At 44.2% G+C, this 23,453-nt stretch overlaps 1 protein-coding gene across 2 annotated transcripts in view; it reads left to right on the top strand.

The window, feature by feature from the left end:
* Positions 1 to 23,453, top strand: part of TAF3 (TATA-box binding protein associated factor 3) — a 140,421-nt gene that overhangs the window by 79,631 nt on the left and 37,337 nt on the right. For both annotated transcript variants that reach the window (XM_035128439.3, XM_035128438.3), the window contains exon 3: positions 15,603 to 17,401. In XM_035128439.3, coding sequence (XP_034984330.1) covers positions 15,603 to 17,401 — 1,799 coding nt within the window. The remainder of the gene's footprint in view (positions 1 to 15,602; positions 17,402 to 23,453) is intronic.

The raw sequence follows: 23,453 nt of genomic DNA, 5'->3' as shown, positions 1-23,453 counted from the left end.
CACAAGGGCCATCCAGTCCAAGATGGCTTCTAAGTGAGCTCACTTAGAATTGTGGACTTTCTCAAATAATCTCTCTCTCTCTCTCTCTCTCTCTCTCTCTCTCTCTCTCTCTCTCTCTGTGTGTGTGTGTGTGTGTGTATGAGAGAGAGAGAGAGAGAGAGAGAGAGAGAGAGAGAGAGAGAGAGAGAGAGAGAGACAAGACAGACAGACAGACAGACAGACATTTATTTGTCCACCAGCTTTTCCTGACTTTGGAATCTGAACTTGTTTGGTAACCCACATGCAGATGTGTAGCTTTAGGCGATATTATCTTCTCGTGTTTGTGTGTGTGTGTGTGTGTGTGTGTGTGTGTGTGTGTGTTATCACCACTGCCAGAAACATCATGGCAAAATGCAATTTTGCGTTCCTTTAGCTGGGAAAACAACACCTGGAGATCATCCGCCTGGGATCTGCTTGCCATCATGGATGATTTGGGGCATAAGGCTGATCAGACTAGATTCTTAACTCCTTACTTTATCTAGCTGGTCCCTTCAACAGCCTAATTAGCTTTCTAGAAAGTGGAATGTGCTTTCCTTTTAATTTCTCCTTGGCAATCTGAATGTAGTTTTGTGTTGTGCACAGGCACAACTTGACTTAGTTGGATGCAGTGCTTGAGCAAACCTTGGAAAACAATTAGGGTATCTTTCAAACTGACTCAATTTGATTGCATAATTACTCAAATAATGGTCAGTAATGGAATACGTAGGGTTATCTTCTGGCTAATCCTCAAGTAATGGAATTGTGTATCTCATTTTTTTTCTCCCTCCCTCCCTCCCTCTCTCTCTCTCTCTCCTTCTCAGCCGTTCCCAATGTGCAGGGGAAAAACTGAGACACAAGTGATTATGGGAAGTAGGGAGAGCCACTGGAGGCCAGCAAGGAAAAGGAGACCTTATCTTAAGCAATTAATCAGGAAACTCATATTGTAGGACAATTATTCAAAGCTCATTCTAAAATAGTTTTAGAGCCCCAGGTCCTAAGATACTTTCCCGCCTCCCCCACCCACCCACTTTTCATTTGTCAAGGTCACTTGGAGCACCAGGGGCCAAGCCTTGCTGCAGTTTGAAGAGGGCAGTTTTTTAATTGTACTGTTTTGGACACCTTATCCTGTTTCTCTTTTCTCCCCTTTATTTTAAGTGGGTTACCTTCTGTTGCTGTCGAGCAGTCGCCAGTTTAGGAGCCAGCCATCATTTTCTTCAAGCAAAGTGGAGCAGCAGTTAAACAAAAGCACAGATTAGTGTGTTTCCCCCCACCCTGTGGCAAGAGGAATGAATTCTTTGCAGATCTGAATCTCTTGCATCTCAGCTTGGGAGAATGCTTGCGTGGGTTCTTGCTCTGATATCATACAGGAAGTACAAATAGAGGAAGGAGGAATTGCTCCTTGATCCTTTTGTATAACATCCCTAGATGCCCTTAGTCTTGCAAGTTCCTAAACATTAACGTGGATTCCCCAAAAGAAAGACATGTAGAAACCATGCTAACCCTTGATTTGTTTTACCTATGGTTTGTTTCACAGGCAAGCTAATAAGTAATGGCTTAGCTGTACGAAACTTGGTTTGTTTCCTAACCGTTCTTCCTTGTGCCTCTTCAGCGGTCTGAGATGTGGTAAACAAGCAAACTGCAGCTAGGCAAGGTTGTTGGGTTTGTCCACATCAGCCCAATTAACCCATTGCTAAGTGAGAACAGGCTTTGTCCCTTCTTGAAGCTAAGCCATGGTTTTGCTTAGTGTATCAGGGGTGGCCAGCTCCCAAGAGACTGTGATCTACAAACAGAGTTAAAAACTGGCAGTGATCTACCCCTCTTTTGGGGGTTCAGGTTTTTTAGGGGTCCAGGGCAAAAGTGTTACAAAGCGCAAAACAGAAATATAATAACGGCAAAGGCCTTAGCAAACAACCAGGTTCTTACGTCGGATCTAAATGCCCACAGCATGGGAGCCACCTGAATTTCAAGAGGAAGTGGGCATCAGAGCTTGGGTGCCACCACGGGAAAGACTTGTAGGTGTCAAACAAGGATATCCCAGCACTGGGACATTTTAAGGAGGGCTACCTTGACTGACCTCAGCTCAAGGGCAGGTACATATAGGGAGAGAGTCTCCGAGTGTTTCATTTTATTTTGCTTCTGAACTATTCAAATGAAAACTTAATTGACCAGTATTGTAATCCAGACCTTAGAAAATACATAGATAGCGTGTCCACCGCAGAAAACGCCACTTCAACTACTGGTAGTGCCCTTGCTCTCGACCCTCCTGCCTCTTCTTGCAGTTCTGCAGCCCCATTCCCGTCGCAGTTGCTCAGTTTCTAGGATCAGATTTATCAGAAGGCGTTGCACTGATGCATGAGGTTCTGGGAGGAGAAGCGGTAGATCTCCGCAGCCCTCCTCCACAGAAAAGCCTAAGGTCATCGTAAACAGTGAGAGTCCTTCGAGTGGATGTGGTTTTAATTTTTCTCATGCCCTCTAAATTTCGCTGCTTGCTTGAGTGAGAAAACTACCCGCAGAATTATTACTCAGCATGATGGCCCGGTGCTCTGGTAGCACTTTTCCAGGGGTGCTGACAGCAGCGTTTTGAAGCTGACAGAGAGTAGGGCTCTCCTCTCCAGTTTCAAATGGCTGCTGAGTGCCGCCTGAGAGGTGCTACTGTGTAGCTGCATGGAAGATCACACTACCTGATAATTCCCTGCCTGCCTGCCCGCCCGTCCCCTGCCCCCACTCCTCAACTCCCAGTCCTAGGGGCACTTGACGCGGAATGGGTTAGAAGGAGAAAACACAAGAGAAGGAAGGAGGCCAGCTGAGCATGGAGAGAAATGAACAGAGTTTTTGTTGAGTGATAAAACGGGCAGGGGGAGGCTCTTTTCAAAGCTATGATCTACCCCTCTTACAGTCTTATGTTTGGGAAAAAAACATAGGGGGAGGGACTCCTACCGTATTGCCTCCCCCCCCCAAAAAAAGACACAGAGCATTTTATGCTTTATTTTAACTTGTGCATGCAATTTCTCTCCCCCTCTCCAGTTACTTAGTATAAATAGTGTTCTGTATCTCTGCATGCATATGCTCAGGGACTCTTAATCGAGGCTTGAAAAATTCCAGGGCTGTTCGCATGTCAACCATTTCAAACTAACAGCGTCGTTGGCACCCATCAGTCTCTGGAGACAATGGAGTGCACCTCCAGGGGTGAAGTCAAACTGCTGTGTTAGCAGCACCAAAGTGACCTCCCCAGTGTGTATGGAGGTCCTGAGCTGCCCAGATGACAAGACCCCCCTCTCAGCCTTGCTGATGTGGTCCAAAGGAAAGCACAGCAAAATGTTTGGCACCAGCTTGGCTGCAGGAGTTGCTGGAAGGAGGCATACAAGGCACCATCCAACAGCCTTAGGGACTCCACTCTGGATTTGTGTAGGGTTTAGCCCAGGGGCCAGCAAACTTTTTCAGCAGGGGGCCGGTCCACTGTCCCTCAGACCTTGTAGGGGGTCGGACTATATTGGGGGGGGATGATACAAGAGCACCACGAGCCCTGGTGGCTGCTTACCTGTGTCTTGTGAGCGGCAGGGGCTGGCGGCAGCGGAAGGGACAATGAGCAGAGCGCGAAAGGGCTCCGGAGAGGGGCTGCTGAAAATGGTGGCTGCTCGAGCGCTGCTGCTGCTGGCACCAACAAAGCCCAGCCCCCTTCTTCCTCTAGGCAGGGCGGGGAGAAGCCAGGAGGAGGGAGGGAGGAGGCGCCACCGCCGTGTGAGGGAGAGGGAAAGAACACGCGTGCTGGCGATTCACGCAGCGATTCCCAGACCGTCCGCGGGCCGGATCCAGAAGGCAATTGGTCACCAAGTCACCAAAGCACTTCAGATCTGAGATTGCTGCACAATTGATACAAACCAGCCACCATGTGCCTCTACACTGCATTCTGTATTTTTCCAGGAAATGCTTTTTAAAATTTTTATTCTATTTATCAAAGCATTCCTATCCCAGCCTTCTGGTACAAAAGCACTGCTTCCAGTACTAGTTTGCCTTTCTTCCCAAGTGATGTGTAAATCTATTAAGGGCTGAGGAACAAGATCATACCGTAACAGTGGCAGTTCTGCCCTATAAAGTTGCTCTTTGCAAATCTAGCTCAGCCTAGATCTCGTCTACCCTGCGCCAAAAGATACTTGGCTAATTGAGCTATGAATACCTTACTCTGATGCAATGTGCCAGAAGCGAAGCACCTGTATTGATACTTTTTTAAAAAAGTGCATTCAGTTTATTTTAGTGGGGGCAGAACAACTTGTATGCGCACATAAGCAATTTGTCTTTTGCTGCCAATTTGTAGGAACACCTGGCAGGGGTGTGCTGTGCAAATTTCAGTATCTTTCCATCTAGGTTTTCATGCTGCCTCTCTCACCATGATCTCTGAAGCTAGCTTTGAACGAGAGCGTATTGAACAAGAGTGTGAATCCAGAGTAGTATCATTAGCAGCCTGCTATGGAAGCAACCAGGAAGGAATGTTGCCTTGTGTTTAGGTAGGGAATTTCATAAGGAGCCTGCAGAGGGTGTAGATACAGGTGAAACTCAGAAAATTAGAATATCGTTGAAAAGTGCATTTATTTCCGTAATGCAACTTAAAAGGTGAAACCAAAATATGAGATAGATGCATGACATGCAAAGCAGGATATGTCAAGCCTTTATTTGTTGTAATTGTAATTATTTTTCGTTAGGCGGCTCAATTATAAATGGAATGTTTATTTTTGTATTATTGTAACTATTTGTTTATTACTGTGGAATTTCCAAAAGAAAGCATTTGTAAAAATTAAAAGAAAATTAAAAAATAATAAGTTGCATTACTGAAATAAATGCACTTTTCGACGATATTCTAATTTTCTGAGTTTCACCTGTAGATTGGGACTTACTGCAGCTTACTTACTTGCTTACTTACTTACTTACTTGCCTTTTCTCTCTCCCACTCTCTTTTTTCAGTAGCACATCCCTGTCCTTGAAAATATATGGCTGGGGCAACCAAGGGTCATGCCATATTATTTTCATTAAGCTTTACACCTAATACGTTATACCAAGTGTACATCCAAGGGTGGAAATGTGATAAACCTGTTTGCAAACACTTTGCCAGGGAGCCTGATTGACTGCCATCTCGGCTTGTTGGCAGATCCAAGTTTACTGCTGTCTTCTCTATTTCCAGACTAGGGACGCACCTTTAACAAAGGCATACATGGGAGGGGGGTGTTTCTTCTTTTTAAATATATATATTTGTATATTTGTATGGTGGTAGTGCTGCTGTCACAGACCATCTTAGATCGGACCACAACCCAGTAATGCCATTGTGTAAATCAAAAGCAGGATTTGTGAGGTAGGTCCAGGTGTATTACATGGATTTGTGTTTCCTTGCTAGGGAAAGAATCATAGAGGACCTTGACCTCTTGTTTATGTGTGCTTTAAGTGATCTCTTTACCAAAAATGGAGGCAGGGAGATGAGCGGGGAAGATTGGAAAGATGACAGGTGAGAAATCCTCTGTCTCTGAGGGTTTGGACATGGCATCCAGTTTAGACCAACCTTTGGATAGTCTTATGCCGTACTGACTTGCTTTTATTTTTAGGATTGTGCTGTTAAAATTGTCACCTAAGGCATGCTGATAGTGATTTTGCAGGGTGTGTGTGTGTGCAAGCAGACCCCCTGAGCTCAACAGTGCTCTCCCTCTCCCCTCCTCAGTTTACAGCAACTTGTATTCAGAAGCACATTGTCTCTCACCGTGGAGAGCCATCAATAGTCTATACTTCTGCTTTGCTACAGGTCTCCTACATTCCCTGTGGGCTTCCCTGGTGTCAAATAATAGGGAAGGGGCAGTTGAGAGCAGGGGAGATAGATAGCCTTGTTGCGTTGGGTAATGCCTGTTTGCATCTATGTTTTGAAATGAGTGAATTTGGGGGGTTTATTTTAAAATAAGACGTCGTCAGTGCTAACACGAAAAGCCCGTTCTCCACGATATTAAATAAGTAAGCACAGACTGGGGAAACTAACTGTTTACTTGCCATCCCTCCCTCCCCGCCAGCTCACTCCAGTGGCAATACACTTGAGAAGTGTAAATACTGCCTGGATTCCCAATCTGCAGATCGTAAAACATGACCTTTTGTCAGAGGATCGGTGGAGGATTTTAGATGGCTCAGAAATTTCCAGCCCAGAAGCACTTGAAAAGGGAGATTATTGAAATACTCCAGATAGTGACATTGTCTCGGATGATCTCCAAATTCATATTTCTTTTATCGGGAACGAGCGGGTGTGAGAAATCTCACCTTAATGCACACTATTACCATAGCTGTGCCCCTATTATACTATTGTAATCGGGTCTGAACCAAGAGCAGTGATTAACGATGGCAATTTATTGTATCTGACGAGGGGAGAAAATGGGAGATGTTGTCGTTATCATAAATCATATCATAAATAACCAAAGAGAAGCCCTCGGAAAGCTTGTGTGGTGTCAGCAATGAGGCACTTTTCTGCGCGTTCGCCCAGGATGGTAGCCATAGAAACCCCAAAGTCATATTGTTATCTTAGTCTTGCTGCAGTTATGTGATACAACCATATTAACATATAGATTAGGCCATTTATAATACTAGGTGTCATTTCAGGTTAGCTTGCTTATATAGCATTTTAGGGCTCTCTCCTTTTCATTCTGCAGAATGTTAGGGAAAGGCTGCGTTTTTGCAGGTCAGTCTCGAGCCATTTATAACCCATCAGCGTCACACAACTGTCAGCCCAGTTAATATACTCCTGTTATTGATTGGTTGCAGTGTGCAAGTTGTCACTGCCTAATTACCTTGTCTTTGCTAATAATTTCATTTTTAACCGGGGGGGGGGGGATGAAATATGTTTAAACAAGGAATATAGTGCATATACTTTACTGAGTTCTTTGGTCCAAGAAGCCCGATTTATTGCTGAGGTGCAGACAGAGTGGGGGAGAGAGCCTGTTGCAAACATCCTAGGAAAACTTGCTCAGCTTTGCAGTTTGTTTGTTTCTGATGCTGTTTGACACTGTGCGATCCCCCCCCACACACACACACTGGTTGTTGCTGTTCTTCTAAGGTGAGATGCAGTGTAGGCTGCAGCTTGCAGAGGAAAAAGGGCAACTGGACTGTTGCCAGCATAGCAAATGAAATTATTTAGAATTATATGGGATTTGTGCATAGCTTCATCTCTCTCTCTCTCTCTCTCTCTCTCTCTCTCTCTCTCTCTCTCTCTCTCACACACACACACACACACACACACACACACACACACCATGTTTCCACATTTCTTCCTTTAAAATTGAACTCTGCAACTCACCGATGATCTCTCTTCTCCGGTTTACAAATCTTAATTGAGCCATTGGCTTGCCAGGGATATCGGGCAAGCGACTAACTCAGCCATTGCACCTCTCCCCCTTGCCTCCACAAAAAGAGCCCACAGTATGGGGATAACACTACTGGCCTACCTTGCAGGATTATTGCAAGGAACTCTGGGTTAAATACCATATGTTTCCTTGTATAAGACGCCCACATGTATAAGACGACCCCTATTTTTTTGAGCCCAAAATTAAGAATATTTAATGGCAACACTCTGTGTGTATAAGACGACCCCCAATTTTAAATTTGAAAAATTTGGGGGGAAATATAGTATTATACACGGAAAAATATAGTATATATGAGACATTTTGAACACTTTAGCACACTACTTAAATGCTGTAGTGTTGTTGTTGTTGTTGTTGTTGCTGCTGCTGTTGTTGCTGTTGTTGTTGTTGTTGCTGCTGCTGCTGCTGCTGCTACTAGAAGCTTGCATCAAATTCCTGTTCAGTACCAATGTTCTCTGCCCATCTCTCTGTGTCTCCCTTTCCCATGTGAGCTCAGTCAGTCATCTGCCACCCAGTGTCCTTTTCTCTGCATGCTGCCCCCATGTCTGGCAGGTATATGGGGCCTACCAGTATCTCCCGTGTACCACCCATTTATCTCCCTCCCTTTCTCATTGCCCGTTTGTCACTATTGTGCTGCGTTTTCCATGTCTCTTGCATGTGTGTTGCTCGTCACTGTGTGTGTCTCTTGCATACTGCAATCTCTCCAAGGTATGTGGTGGTCATGGCAAGGCTTCCCCACCCGAAGTACTGTACAGCACAACATAAGTTTTTGGGGTTTTTTTTAAGCGAAGCTGGGTACTCTTAAAGCACAGTATAAATGCATGGTGGTGGTTTTGGTTGTTACTGTATTCTTATCACATTTGTCAGCTGAGGGTTCTTAATGGTACCAAACAGGAAAAACAGCAACCCAGAGCAGTATTTTGGCACTACCATGCAATAATACATTTTCCCCCTCTCTCTTCAGAAGCTACCCATGCAGAAATTAATTCTATTTGTTTTTTTACATTCGAACTTTTCTACTCTGTGTTATCCATTACTGTTAAGGGCAAATAGCAAAGTTTTTAAACCCAAGTTTTTTTAAAAAAAAAATCTACAGTCAGTTTTCCTTCTGATGTTTAAAAGTCTTCTTTAAAATGAATGCCCTGTTTGGAAACTCCAGAAGTGATATTTTAAAAAAGAAAAGTGTGTGCACAACACAAGCCGATAATTACATCTGCAGGACCTCTAGCTGTGAAAACTTGCAAAAGGAAGGCATGCACTGGAAAAAGTTGACGTTTTGCTAGTCTTATGCTGCTGTCTGTTGTACTGTAATCTTTTTGATGACGTTTATGCTTTTAAATTTGTATACTTCTTGCATGGTTTCCCGGCAGGAAATTACTAAGTAAATAAATAGTAAAACAAACCAGGTAGCCTCAGTGAACCTTGCAGACAAGTAAGAAACAACTTATCACTACCTCGTTCCCCCCCCAGGAGCTTGAGCAATGACTTGCCTGGAAGGAGATGGTAGTTTTTCTCTTAGCGAATGTCTAACCAACAGCCTTGGAGTAATAAACCCTACACAAATCCAGAGTGGATTCCTTAAGATGGCTGGATGGCGCCTTGTACACCTCCTTCCTGCAGCCAGTCTGTTGTCAAACATCTTGCTCTGCTTTCCTTTGGACCACATCAGCCAGGCTGAGAGGCGGGTCTTATCACCTAGACAGCCCCAGGACCTCCATACGCACTGCCTAGACCTGAGCCCCGGAGAGGTCACTTAGCTGCTTCTAGGGGAGCAGTTAGGAGTTACTGGTCTCTGCAGCCACAGCAGGCGCTGTGATTCTCCAGTGGTTTGACTTCACCCCAGAGGCACACTCGTTGTCTCTTGAGACAGATGGATGCCAAGAACAACAACAAACGTATCCATATGGCACCTCAGAGTGTTCGAGGGACTTCTCGTTATCTTGTGAGCCTTTTAACAACTCTGTAAGGTAGGTCCCATATTGCAGTTGAGGAGTTGAGGATGAGCGAGGATGCCTTAATTTAAGCCAATGGAGAATTCATGACAGAGATGGGATTCAAGCCAGCAGCTTCCCCATTCGTAGCTCAAATCTCTTCGCTGTTACAGTGCAGCATCTTCCTGTCACAGTAGCTGCCAATCAGCTGGCATTCTGAAAAGGCCAGGGATCCTAAAGGATCCTTCATTGGTCACTACAAAGATTCGGGAACCAACATTCCATGGCTTTTCCCCCATATTGCCGTCATAGCACTTGGGAATCTGACCTATGCTGGGGGGTGTTTGTGTGGAAACAGCTGTGTACGACCTTTGCTCCATGGGAGAGGAAGTTAAAAAATGTTGATTTGTGATGTTATTTAGAGTGATGTTAGTCTGAAAGTCTGAAAGTCTTATTTTCTGTTTAGGCAAAGGGTGAGGCAAGCCAAATATTCATACACTCCCACATTTTGATCTGCAAGGCTAATTTTCTATGTGCTAAGTAAAGTTCTGTTACTGTTCATCCATATGACTCTTTTATGCTGGTTTTAAGTTTCACTAATGTGGTAAGCAGGGCTAAACCATCTACAGTGGTGCCTCACTAGACGAATTTAATTCGTTCCACGGGTCTTTTCTTATAACGAAAAATTCGTCTAGCGAATCCCATAGGAATGCATTGAATTTTTTTTTATTTTTTTTTGCCCATAGGAACGCATTAATTGAATTTCAATGCATTCCTATGGGAAACCGCGATTCGCTAGATGAATTTTTCATAAAATGAATTCGTCTAGCGAGGCAACCTCCGCTTGAAAAATCCTTTTATTAAGTGGAAATTTGGTTAAGCAGGGCATTCGTTAAGCGAGGACCACTGTACAGTATCACTTCTCTATCTTTAGTTTCAATGCAAAGCACAATAGCTCAGTTGGTAGAGCATGAAACTCCTAAACTGTCGGGTTATGGGTTTGAGTCCCACACTGGGTGAAAGTTTCTACATCTCACAGTTATTAGCCAGGATTGCTTGATGCTGAGAAACTACAGTGGTATTTGTTTGCAGATAAATATGGTGGCAGTTACATATGCCTGGAGAGAAAGTTCCTAGCAATTCTAAGATTGTGACAAGTCTTTAGAAGTGTAAATTGATTTTAAGTTAGATGGAAAGGTGAGAAAATGCAACTGCTTACAATACCATAGTTGCTGTCGAAACTAATTTTACTAGATTCCATGTCCCCCTGTTAAGGCATCAACTATCAGACGAGTACAGAGAATTCCAGCCCGGGTTTCTGGGATTCTCCAAAACGAGAATCTCAATGTGCAGCAAATACTTTGAATGACCACTATCCCACTGCTCCAGGGGTGGGGAACCTCAACCCCAGGGGCCAAATGTGGCTCTCCAGGCATTTCTATCAGGCCCCCAGGACTCTTCCCAGGCCACATGCCCCCTCATCAGGCCACCCTCCTCACCAGCCCTTATCCCACCCTCATTGAATGTGTGCTTTGAACTATGATAATGCCTCCTGCTTACCTGGGAAGAAGTAGTGGGAAACTCTTCCTTTTTTTTGCATGGTTGGAATGTGTTTTTAACATTCTGTTGGGAGCTGCCCAGAGTGGCTGGGGCAACCCAATCAGATGGCTGGCATATAAATAATAAAATTATTATTACCATTATCATTATTATTTGTTGTTAGTCCATCACCCTGCACACTTCTGCTTTTGGTTCCGCTGCCGAAAGTTGCCCATGTTGGAATGCAGCCCTTGGGTAGAAAGAGGTCCACACCTCTCGGCTACAGCATCACTAATATTGGCTAACGTTTTGCTTGCTCAAGCTCTTCCATTTTAGTAGTGGCTTTTCTGAGGTTGCTGTGAAGGCATCACTACGTTTTATTTTGTACTGTTTTATTCTGTACTGTTGAATGTGCTCAGTAGGAGAATATGACCTTCTAGTTCTTCACCTCTCTGATCTTATTTGCCTGGCATTTATGGCTGCCACTGACCAGTTGTGAATGGCTGGTCTCCAAGCACTTGAAGACATTATCAAGAAATTTGCAGCAGTTCCTGAACCATAGTTTTCAGGCAGGGCCAGTTCTAGGTAGATGGGTAGCTGGTAGGTGGGGCGCTGCGCGGCAAAGCCGCGCGGAAACCATGCTGCGCCCTGCGGGGGCGCCGGAGCAATCTCCACCCCTCAGCGCCAGGGCGCCCGACCTGCTCGAGACTGCCCTGTTTCCAGGCCATGTGATTCTAGAGCAGTATCAGGCTAATGTTGGAGCTCCTTTAAGGGCAGCTTTTTCACAGGACACCCCTTCTGATATAACAGCAAAAGCTTGCCAGGTGTGTAGCACCTGAATTGGAAGTGGCATAGTAAGTGACCTTAATGATCTTTGCCGTGTTCACAACCTCCTTGTCTCTTCTCTGGACAAAGTACAAACAGGCAAGGGGTCCTCCAGCCAGCTTTACAGGGATAGCGCAGTACTCAAAGCTTGGGCTGAGGTGTATGTTGTAGCTATTTTAGTAGTGGAGGAACCCAGGCCTTTAAGAAGTGTAAGGCACTCCATTACAGCCCGCCCCCTTCCCATGCCATACAAAATGGCTAGGATTTCTTTCTCTCTCTAATAACTGGCTTCTTGTGAGCTGTTATCAGATTGTTGGATTGTAGCACCGCGTTCATTCAGGGTATAACCTGGAATTATTTATCAGCTGTCCTGCGTATTGAAGAGTGGCAATGCACAATTACTCAAGTCTAGTGCTCACAAAGAACAGGTGAAGTGGTAAACCTGTTTTGAGGCTGCAGGCTACAGGTGGGGGCTCATAGGATCGAATGGTCCTGCATCCAGAAATATTTCCTGCACGCTGAAAACTAGCATGTCAGAGAGAAGAATTCAAACTTAGTCTTTCCCCGACATTTGGTTTTCTACACGTACAGTGCGTTTAACAGAAACCCAGAGAACGTGAGTTAATAGGTAGCCTATAAATCATATTCATAAATAGTAGAAATTTTTGTATTTTGCTGTGAAGGAACATAATCATGTGAAAGCTCACCTTTTGTCTGAATTGATACAGTCTAGAAAGAGGTTTAGCTTTTCAGATGCTGTCAGAGGGCCTGGTATGGCTACTCTAGAGTAACGACTCCAGCATGGTCTTTTAAGGCTTTTATTAAGTGCTGATTATTTACAGTGTTCAGAGCAATAAAAATGCATCCTTAAGGTGAGGTGTCAGAACTCCCGAATGGCGATTGGCGCGTTTTCTTCCAGCACCACAACTTTGGCAGACCCAACCTCTTCCCCCTACGTTTGCGTCGCAATTCGGGAGTTGGGGGGATTGGCCTCCCCCCCGTGCGTCCAACTTCCTGTCCCACCTGAGGCATGGGCTCCACAACCCTGCCTGAGCCTCGGACACCACTTCCTGACTCTCCGCTGGAGGCAGAGCTCTCCTTACTCTCTCCAGCGCTTGGTGATGGGCTGGAACTTAAGATGGGAGGGACTTCCCTGTATCCCTTGTCCCTCACAGATGCTCTTGTAAGAACGCAAGATACTGTACCTAGAATATATTTGGCTTTTAGTAGGCCTGTCAACATCTGCCTGAAAAACTTTTCAGAGAACTTGTTAATAACTCTTGATGGACTGTCGGAAGGAGGAGCTATTGAATGGTGTTTTTGCGGGTGATCAGAGGTATCTTCTGAACTGGGGTAGGGAAAATCATAGTTCCTTGGGCCCCTTGGAATTTGATGCAGGGAACTAAGCAACGCGAAGGCATTTTTCCAGGCCTGCATTGGGCTGACATCTATAACTTGGAAGCTGTTCCCTATGAATTTGAAATGTTTTTCCAGCACAACCACACATTCCCCTCTTAATTCATACCATTATAGGGCAAGAAAGCATATTTCATTCCCATAATACATCAGATAATGATTGAACCAGATTTGAGAAACCTGCAGCACAAAAACTGGCGGTTCAGTCTATTTCTAGCAGGTGCCGACTCAGTCAAGAGTGATTTGCCTTTTTTTTTTAAGAGACAGAAATGTGCATGCCCATCCAAGCAAAACTGAACTGCCTAACACTTTTCTGTTTTTCACAGAAGGCTAAGGCTTTATCCCCGGGCAAAGTCTCCACTCTGGACTGGCTGCTGTAAATCCTCTGGGCCTTGGCAAAAGCTTGACTTGTTAGCTCGTTTTACTTAATTTGTGATGCTGGCACTCATTCATGCTTCAGCCCAGGGCTCTTGACTCAACTCTCTCTAAATCGGGGCATTGACACATTTTAGAGGGAAGTAACATCCCCTCCCATAGCCTGAAAGGAAACTCTTCCAAATGAGATTCTTTAAGTTGGATTCAGAATAAAGGAAGACTTTGCACAGTTTCAGAATAATATTTTATTTAATTTTTTTTAAAAAAATGTTTGTTAAAATAACAAAATTGCATGCTCATTCCTCCTTGCAGCCACCTTCCAAAAACCGAATAATTCTGGGTATTTCTCACTAATGGCATCTACAGGTTGCTTTCATGCTGGAGTTTTAATTTTTTTTGCAATTACCAAGCTTCAAAAGCAGCCTCTTGGTGGAAGAGGATAAACGAGGGCCGCTATATAGTGTCAGGGGACCCTGGGTGGGGAGCAAGTTCGCCCAGGGACAGGAACTAAGCGGACCAGACGAGCAAGAGGAGGGCTGGCTGCAGCACGAGCCGGAAGGCGGTGCAAGGGCTTTGAGCGAGGCTGAGGGGTCTAGGGATGCTACCAATGCGTGTGGAGGAGAGTAGGTGTCTGAAGGTACTGCGGCAGGGGAGGTATCGGAAGTTGGGGAATCGAGGAGGCTGTTTGGCAGTTTGGGGGAGGGGTATGGCCCCGCTCCCTCCCTGGAGCAAAGAAGGAAACGAGGCGGGCCGAGGTTGTTTTGCTGGCGTAGATCAAGACACGCACCAGTTCCAGATTCTGACTCTGAATAGGCAGTCATGTCTTTCTGAACTCTGAACTGTACATGTCTATATAGCATTAAATTCTGAAAAGCCATCACGGAGCCTTGCTGGTCTTTGGTCGTGGGAAGCTGCACACCAGCCCTGACATATAGTTAAGCGAAAGACGAGTGTGTACTGCGCCCACACTTGTGTTGCTAAGGTCAAGCCAGACAGACTTTTTTTTTATGAAGTTGGGTAAATGAATATACAGAGGTTATTTAACAGTAGTAGAGCTAGAGAATCATTCTGTGATTGAACTGTTGGTTGTATCCAACCAAGTGCTACTCAGAGTAAACCTACTGAAATAATCTCATTCTTTGATTTCAGTTGGTCGACTCTGAATATATCTAACCTCCCTGGGCTCCTTTGGGAGGAAGGACAGGAAAAAAAACATTGACTACAACTCCATGTAGCTACATTGATTTTAAAAAAGCTATGCACCCTGACATAAGCAAAAAGTGTCACATATTAGGGGACATTTGATTCTAGATGACCAGCTATATTTTCTTGCTGCTACATATATATGTATATATATATATATATATGCTTGCACAATGGAACGTTCCTCCTACTTTCCCCTGTAGCTTCCTGCACACATGCATAATCTGTTCTAGACTATTGGGGGACACTCTGGAACAGATATTTAGGGGTGCTTAGGGAGAGAACCCCTAGGAGAGAAACGGGAAATCTTGCTGTGCTAGTGAAAATCCACTCGCACAGCACTGGATAAAACTCACGGTGGTCAACCAGAGTTGTTTATGTTTTGCTTTTTATTTATTTGGTCCGCTCTTGCTTCCTTGCTACTTTACACGTAACTTCAGTGAAACTCAGTAAAAATCTTGTTTCAGGTTGGTTGGTTGGTTGAAGGAAGGAAGGAAGGAAATAAGACATTTCTCTCTCTCTGAGGATATATATTTCCTTGGCCCTCTAGCAAAATCTAGCACACCTAGAATCTCTCCTCTGGTTGTGATATTTTGATCCAAAGAAGCAGACAGTCACTTGACATGGAGGGAGATGCTGCAGTTGGCTCCAATTGAAATGGTAGATGTAGTGGATTTTAAAAAAAGCAGTAGAGTGGATTTCTCTGAAAATATGAAAAAGATACCATATGAATAAAGTGCTGTTGTGTACCATTTAATCTGTATATTGTATCTGATAAGTGAAATGCTTTGTTTTTGTACATTTCTTAGACCGAGTCATTCAATCCATGTGAGCTTACTTCTTGTGATCTCTTTATAGAAAGCTGTGCCATTATCTTAAGTAAGCTAACAACTTTTCCTTTACTTGTTTCTTGCAACAGAGGAAGAGGAAGAGCAGGTGCCCACTGATGGCGGGACTTCGGCAGAAGCCATGCAGGTACCTTTGGAGGAAGAGGGAGAAATGGAAGAAGAGGAGGCTGTCAACGATGAAAACTACTTGAGCAAGAGGCCATTAGAAAGTCCCGAATCTGAGGAAATGCCTGCCACGAAGCGGCCAAAACTAGCTAGCGTGAAAGGAGATAGTCCAGACGGGATGGTGGAACCGCGTGAGCCTCTTAGTTCAATCAATGCCCAGAAGGTGCCCCCCATGCTTTCCCCAGTTTGCGTTCAGGATGGTGCTGACGTGGCTCCTCTCTCTCCAGAACCGCCTGTACTGGCTCCCATTGCAAAATCACAGTTGCCAGTTTCCAAACCGTTGGAGCCGAGAGCATTTACACCTAAAGCAAAGGTGAAAACGAACTCCCCAGGGCAGAAAACTAAGGTGCCCAAAGTTCCTCCATCACCAGCAGTAGCCGGAAGCCCCATCCGCTCTCCAAAAACTGGACCCAAAGAGAAGAAATCGCCGGGCCGATCTAAGAGCCCCAGAAGTCCTAAGAGTCCAAAGGTTCCGGTTCACGTCCCTCAGGTAGCAGTTAAGCAGGAGACCCCGAGTAGAACGCCCTTGGCAGCATTAAGTGAAAAGATGGGGAAAGAGGATATCCAAATAAAACAAGGGCCAACCCCCGTTGACCCTGGGAAACCAAACAGTGAGAATCCGGCAAAGAAAGTGGCCGTGCTCGACAAGACAATTGACGATTCCATTGATGCTGTAATTGCTCGTGCTTGTGCTGAACGGGACCCGGACCCATTCGAGTTTTCCTCAGGGTCAGAATCGGAAGGGGATGTTTTCACTAGCCCTAAAAGAATGCCTGTGTCAGAGACTACAACCCCCAAAGCTTCTGTTTCAGCCAACAGCAGCTTAAATAAAGCAGGAAGCACCCCAGTTCCTCCCTCTGGTGGAACGTCAAGCTCAGACATTTCATGGACGATGGATGACTCCATAGACGAGGTCATTCGAAAAGCAAATATGGGTCCTCCTGCCAATTTGCCAGCAAACTTCCCTTATTTCTCATCTCCCTCTGCTTCTCCACCAACTCCAGAGCCTCTGCTCAAAGTTTACGAGGAGAAAACAAAGCTGGCTTCCTCAGTAGAAGTTATGAAGAAGCTGACGAAAGAGTTGAAAACAAAAATGAAGAAGAAGGAGAAGAACAAAGACAAGGAGAAGAATAAAGAGAAGAACAAAGACAAGGAGAAAAACAAAGACAAGGATAAAGACAAAGACAGAGGCAAAGAAGTAAAATTTCCTTGGAAGGACTTGATCAGAGATGATGACTTGGATCCGTACAAGTTCAAAATTAAAAACTTTGATGATGAGCCAAAAGTGAAGGTAAAAGATGGCAGCACCAAGAAAGAACGAGAGAAGCATAAAGACAAGAAGAAAGATAAAGGCAAGAAAGATAAAGACAAGAAAGACAAAGAGAAAGTTAAAGAGAAAAATAAAGGCAAGAATAAATCTTCATCGGTGCCTCTTGTTCTGCCTCCCAAAGACCTGCCCCTGCCCTTGTTTAGCACCCCAACTGCCATGAAACTCCCGTCGCTGTTGCCGGCCCTCCCGACGATACTTCCTGAAAAGCTCTTTGAGGAGAAGGAGAAGCCCAAAGAAAAGAAGAAGGACAAAAAGGAGAAGAAGAAGAAGAAAGAGAGGGAGAAGGACAAGGAAAAGGAGAAGAAGGAGAAAGAGAAAGAAAAGAAGGAGAGGGAGAAGAAAGAAAAGGAAAAAGAGAAACACAAACATGAAAAAGTAAGCAATTGGTGTATTTTGTGGTGGGGTTCTTTATTGCTCAGCTTCCCACACCAGATCCCTAAATCCACACCTTTTCTGCAGTTTTCACCTTTACCCTACCCTAAGTCTTCTTTTAAAATTTCAGCATGTTCAAGTTAATGCACCTGTACTATTCATATAGGGCAGGCATGTCCAATGTCCATTTTGGGGGCCTAATCCAGCCCACTGGTCGGTTTAATCCGGCCCCTGTGGCAGTTTATTTCCTGGGGTAAAATCCAAAAAACACCTCAATAACCTCAATACTAAAAGAAGCTCAACAACTTCACAACTTAAGTCCTAAAAAAGGTCAACAACTTTGGTTAGCCCTCACTTCATCAAATCTGGCCCTCTTTGAAAAAAGTTTGGACACCCCTGATATAGGGGGACTATATCAGTTTCCGAAGCATTACTTGAGGTTACATACACAGGCAAGCTTGCAGTCTAAAAATGAATAGGACAATAGGGGTGTTGGAGGCAAGGGTAAAATTGAAATTGTATTTATGACCTCTGTCTTTATTGGTCCAGCACTGCATCTCCAAAAGGGTACTTTACATTTTCTGTCTTGTATTCCAATTTCCAAAATAAATCAGTTCTCTGTACATCTAGCTCCTATTTTTCACTGGCATTAGATTGCTCCCTCCTCTATTATAACTACTACTACTACTACTACTACTACTACTACTTTATTTATATGCTGCCCATCTGAGCGGGTTGCCCCTGCCACTCTGGGCAGCTCCCAACAAAACATTAAAAACACAGTAAAACATCAACCATTAAAAACGTCCCTTCAGGGCTGCCTTCAGATGTCTTCTAAAAGTGAAATACCGTATATTCCTGCGTATAAGACGACTGGGCGTATAAGACGACCCCCAACTTTTCCAGTTAAAATATAGAGTTTGGGATATACTCACCATATAAGAAATACGACCTGGCGTATAAGACGACCCCCGACTTTTGAGAAGATTTTCCTGGGTTAAAGTAGTTGTTTATCTGCTTGACATCTTTGGGAGAGTGTTCCACAGGGTGGGTGCCACTACCGAGAAGGCCCTCTGCCTGGTTCCCTGTAGCTGTTTGCCTTGCAGTGAGGGAACTGCCAGAAGGTCCTTGGAGCTGGATCTCAGTGTCTGGGCTAGACGATGGGGGTGGAGACGCTCCTTCAGGTATTCAGGTCCGAGGCCGTTTAGGGCTTTAAAGGTCAGCACCAACACTTTGAATTGTGCTCAGAAACTTACTGGGAGACATTGTAGATCGTTTAGGACTGGTAACTAGTAACTGCTCCCAATCACCAGTCTAGCTGCCACATTCTGGATTAGTTGTAATTTCCGAGTCACCTTCAGTGGTAGCCCCACATAGAGCACATTGCAGGAGATTACCAGCGCATGTAGCACTCTGGTGAGACAGTGCATAGGCAGGTAGGGTCTCAGCTATGCCCTGGACACAGAATTAACCTGTATCTCAGCTGTCCTGGTTTGAACAAATACCCTGTTTCTCCTATTTTAAGACGTAGTCATAAAATAAGCCATAGCAGGATTTTTAAGCATTCAAGGAATATAAGCCATACCCCGAAAATAAGACATAGTGATAGGCACAACAGCAATGCCGGCCGTGGCAGGAGGAGGAAAAATATAAGACATCCCCTGAAAATAAGCCATAGTGTGGTTTTTTTGAGGAAAAATATAAGACAGTGTCTTATTTTTGGAGAAACACGGTAGTGCTCAATTTCATAATAAGTCAATTTCAAACCATAAGTTATAAAGGAGATTTATTAAACCGATCATCGTTTTAAACCAGGACCCCTAGCTGGTACAATAATCTGAAACTCGGATTCTTTAAAAATGAATCAAAACTCAGTAGAAGTTCTCCTGGCCATGCAGGAGTAGGAGAGGGGATGGGGCTCTCTCACTAGCACTAAACAATGGTTTAGCATTGCATGTAAATCAGGCTGCCAATACTGATGGCTGTTGGCTCCCCATAGCCCAACCATCTGCAGCGAGGGCTGAATTGGAGATACATTGGTGAGAGGCATCTGCGTTGTCTCAGTTAATCTAGTCCCCAGTTTCAAAGAGGCAGCAGTCCTCCCCTCTGAGAAAAGAGGAGGTCCTGGGGAAAGAACAGGCTTAGGCAAGGGAAGTTTGTCTCAACTCAAAGATACGCAGTCTGCTTGGGAGTAGGTGGGTGACAGGGTGGTATCCTTAGTGAGAAAATCAGGTCATTTGGGTTTTGGCAACTGCGTGCATCTTTTCCAACCTTTTTCCATCCACCCCAGCCATTTGCCTCTTCACTCTCTATCTCTCTACTTCTCTTTTTATTTTATTCTATTTAGCTTGCAAGCTTTGGGGTAAGAAATCACGCTTTAAATCCCCTTAATAACCAAACTAGGTAGGGAATTATTCTTACCCAGTGAAAAACCACCTATAAATAAATATGTATAGATGACAATAGTTTTTGACTAATTTGTCATAGCCATGGCCTTTCACAATACAGGGCGAGAGGTGGATTTATACCAAAGCCATGCCATGCGAACAAACTCAAAAATAATTCCCATGAATGTAGTTTTCCACTGCCATTCCATAACTGGTTCTTGTCTAGGTTTTGTCTCCTGGTTTTTTTAGAATTCGGTGTAACATTAGGAATATAATGGAACAATACCACCTATTAAAAGTCTATTCTTCATAGTCCTAAAATATATTGTATTATAGGGAAAGCCATATAATCTCGGGCAGATTACATTGACAAAGCTTCCTGTTACCTTGGTGAAAAGTCCCTGTCAAAAGATAAACTTTAAAGCCAGGCTGCATGAAAGAGTCCCTGGATAGAATTAAAATTTAAACTGATCTAGACAGATAAGCTTTATATATATAAAAAAGTCGAAAAAGTCCACCTCTTTGCTGCAAGTCAGGATTTTGAAAATAAATTTCCCCCCTTTTAAATCTCTTGAGTGATTTTCATTTTTTGCAAGGCTGCTCTGCTGGTGTCCTGGAAAAACGGAGAGTTTGAGCTTTATCAGTTGGTGCCCTGAGGTATGTGGCAAAGAAGCTAAATCCTTGAAGATTAGCAAAAAAAAAGAGGGGGGGAAATGCAGCACATGGCAATAAGGGGCTTATATGACTACTAGTATTAGTTCAGGTGAAAGAAGTATTGCTTATACATAAAACTGGACAAATCCACTGACAATGTATTTTTAGTTGGCTACAAAGGAGTCTTATATTGCTGGACTTTACTTCTTTGGTGATTTGGGAAGCTTAGTAATCCACTGTAAATGCTCTTCTGCTGGCCCGATTTTCCAGTATTATTCCAGAATTGCAGTTCTTTAATTTTTAACCAATGAAAGCTCATGTTCCCTTAACATCCACCTTTTCCGTAACATCCACCTTTTCCTGCTTCTCTTGCGTTTGCACGCATCTATTCTCTCTCACACACAGACATACAGCGGTTCTTCTAACCTCCTGGTTTCCTGTTAAATGCAAAGACTCAGGTTACCATTTGGAACCTTTCCAGATTGTGACAGTTGGACAAAAATTAGGAGACCCAAAAGTTAACCCTATAACTAAGCAAGCTTTTGGGTGGGTCTCCATACTTGAAAACTAGTCATTGGCGGCGGCGGGGGAGGGGGGGAGACACATGATTTCTGTTAAGATTTTTTTTCTGATTAGATAAAATGTCTACTGCAACTGATGCTGACACTTGAAAATTTATTCCTTAAACAGTGTTTTTCCAAGAGTTGTTTATACAGTGGCATCTTTAGTGGCTGCAGAACATCATAAAGCAACAAGCAGTAGGCTATATTTAAGGTGCAAACTAAACAGCACACTGTCACACAATGTTCTGCCTTTTCCATTTTACTAGAACGTTACCCTCAGAAGCTGAACAGCAGGTCCTGAAGTCTCAATAGGATGTATTTCACCATTGTGTAGCTTAGTCACAAGCACTGGTGACAGCTGCCAGCTTAGATAGTTTCTAATAAAGTTGGCGAATTCATGTAAGGCAGGTATATCGATGGCTGGCTGTATTTCTGTGCCACTTCCATTCAAGCAAATCCCAAAGTGGCCTACAAACCATAAACCTCACACTGCAGCATCACCGTTGACAGCACACGGTTGACTTACACAATTGGCAAATCATCACTAAAACAATTATAGATAATTACAATCTATAAAACATTGCTAACAAAACAGCAGCTCAAAAGCTAAACATTATTAAATGGCCTCGCCTCTACCCCCATTGTTCAGCCCGAACACTGAGGTCCAGCTCTGAGAGCCTTCTGGCAATTCCCTCACTGCAAGAAGTGAAGTTACAGGGAACCAGGCAGAGGGCCTTCTCGGTAGTGGCACCCGCCTTGTGGAACGCGCTCCCATCAGATGTCAAAGAGATAAATAACTACAGTGGTACCTCGAGTTACAAACGCCTCAGGTTACAAATGATCCAGGTTACAAACTCCGCTAACCTGGAAGAGTTACCTCGAGTTGAGAACTTTGCCCCAGGATGAGAATGGAAATCGTTTGCCAGCGGCACAGTGGCAGCAAGAGGCCCCATTAGCAAAAGCACGCCTTTAGTTAAGAACAGTTTCAGGTTAAGAATGGACCTCCGGAACAAATTAAGTTCATAACTAGAGGTACCACTGTATCTGACTTTTAGAAGACATCTGAAGGCAGCCCTGTTTAGTGAAGTTTTTAATGTTTGGTGTTTTATCGTGTTTCATTATTCTGTTGGGAGCTGCCCAGAGTGACTGGGAAACCCAGCCAGATGGGCGGGGTACAAACAAATAATAATAATTACTTTCACACACACAAACATTGTTGTTGTTTAGTCGTTTAAGAAGGTTAAGGGGTGATATGATAGCCATGTTCAAATATATAAAAGGATGTCATATAGAGGAGGGAGAAAGATTGTTTTCTGCTGCTCCAGAGAAGCGGACACGGAGCAACGGATTCAAACTACAAGAAAGAAAATTCCACCTAAACATTAGGAAGAACTTCCTGACAGTAAGAGCTGTTCGGCAGTGGAATTTGCTGCCAAGGAGTGTGGTGGAGTCTCCTTCTTTGGAGGTCTTTAAGCAGAGGCTTGACAGCCATCTGTCAGGAATGCTTTGATGGTGTTTCCTGCTTGGCAGGGGGTTGGACTGGATGGCCCTTGTGGTCTCTTCCAACTCTATGATTCTATGATTCTATGGTTTAGTCGTGTCCGACTCTTCGTGACCCCATGGACCAGAGCACGCCAGGCACTCCTGTCTTCCACTGCCTCCCGCAGTTTGGTCAAACTCATGTTCATAGCTTCGAGAACACTGTCCAACCATCTTGTCTTCTGTCGTCCCCTTCTCCTTGTGCCCTAGATCTTTCCCAATGTCAGGGTCTTTTCCAAGGATTCTTCTCTTCTCATGAGGTGGCCAAAGTATTGGAGCCTCAGCTTCACGATCTGTCCTTCCAGTGAGCACTCAGGGCTGATTTCCTTAAGAATGGATAGGTTTGATCTTCTTGCAGTCCATGGGACTCTCAAGAGTCTCCTCCAGCACGATAATTCAAAAGCTCTTCTCAGTCTATCAAGATACACAGCCAGTATATAAGAGGACCCTTATCCAAAGGAAAGACCACCAACAGAATGGAACTATAACAGGTGCCTAGTATCCCAGACACATAGGCATGTGTTCATGGACAGCGGCCCTACTCCCATCCAGGGTGGTGTCCCCCAAAATTCTTCTGTCACTGAGAGATCGGATATAAGCACCACACACCCCTTTCCTTTGGACTCCCTATGAACAGTAGCAACCTGAAACAACAAACAATGATATTAGCTGTGAGTCAAATGGAACTTCCCAATATAGTATATTTCTGAATGCCAGTTGCTTGGAACAAACAGAATAGGAAGACCCCCGTCTTTACTCCTTGTTTTGAAGCGCATGAGTGCCTTGGGTTGGCTGTTAATGAAACAGAACACCGGACCAGATTGTCTTTGCTCTCAGCCCAACAAGAAAACTCCTGTGTGCATGTTTGCCAACTCCTGTTATATAGCGCATTGAATAAATGACAACAAACAA

This window comes from Zootoca vivipara, chromosome 9, assembly GCF_965207765.1.
Source record: "Zootoca vivipara chromosome 9, rZooViv2.hap1.1, whole genome shotgun sequence".
Lineage (NCBI taxonomy): Eukaryota > Metazoa > Chordata > Lepidosauria > Squamata > Lacertidae > Zootoca > Zootoca vivipara.
The sequence above is the reverse complement of the archived record's forward strand: the minus strand, read 5'-3'. Positions and strand labels throughout refer to the sequence as shown.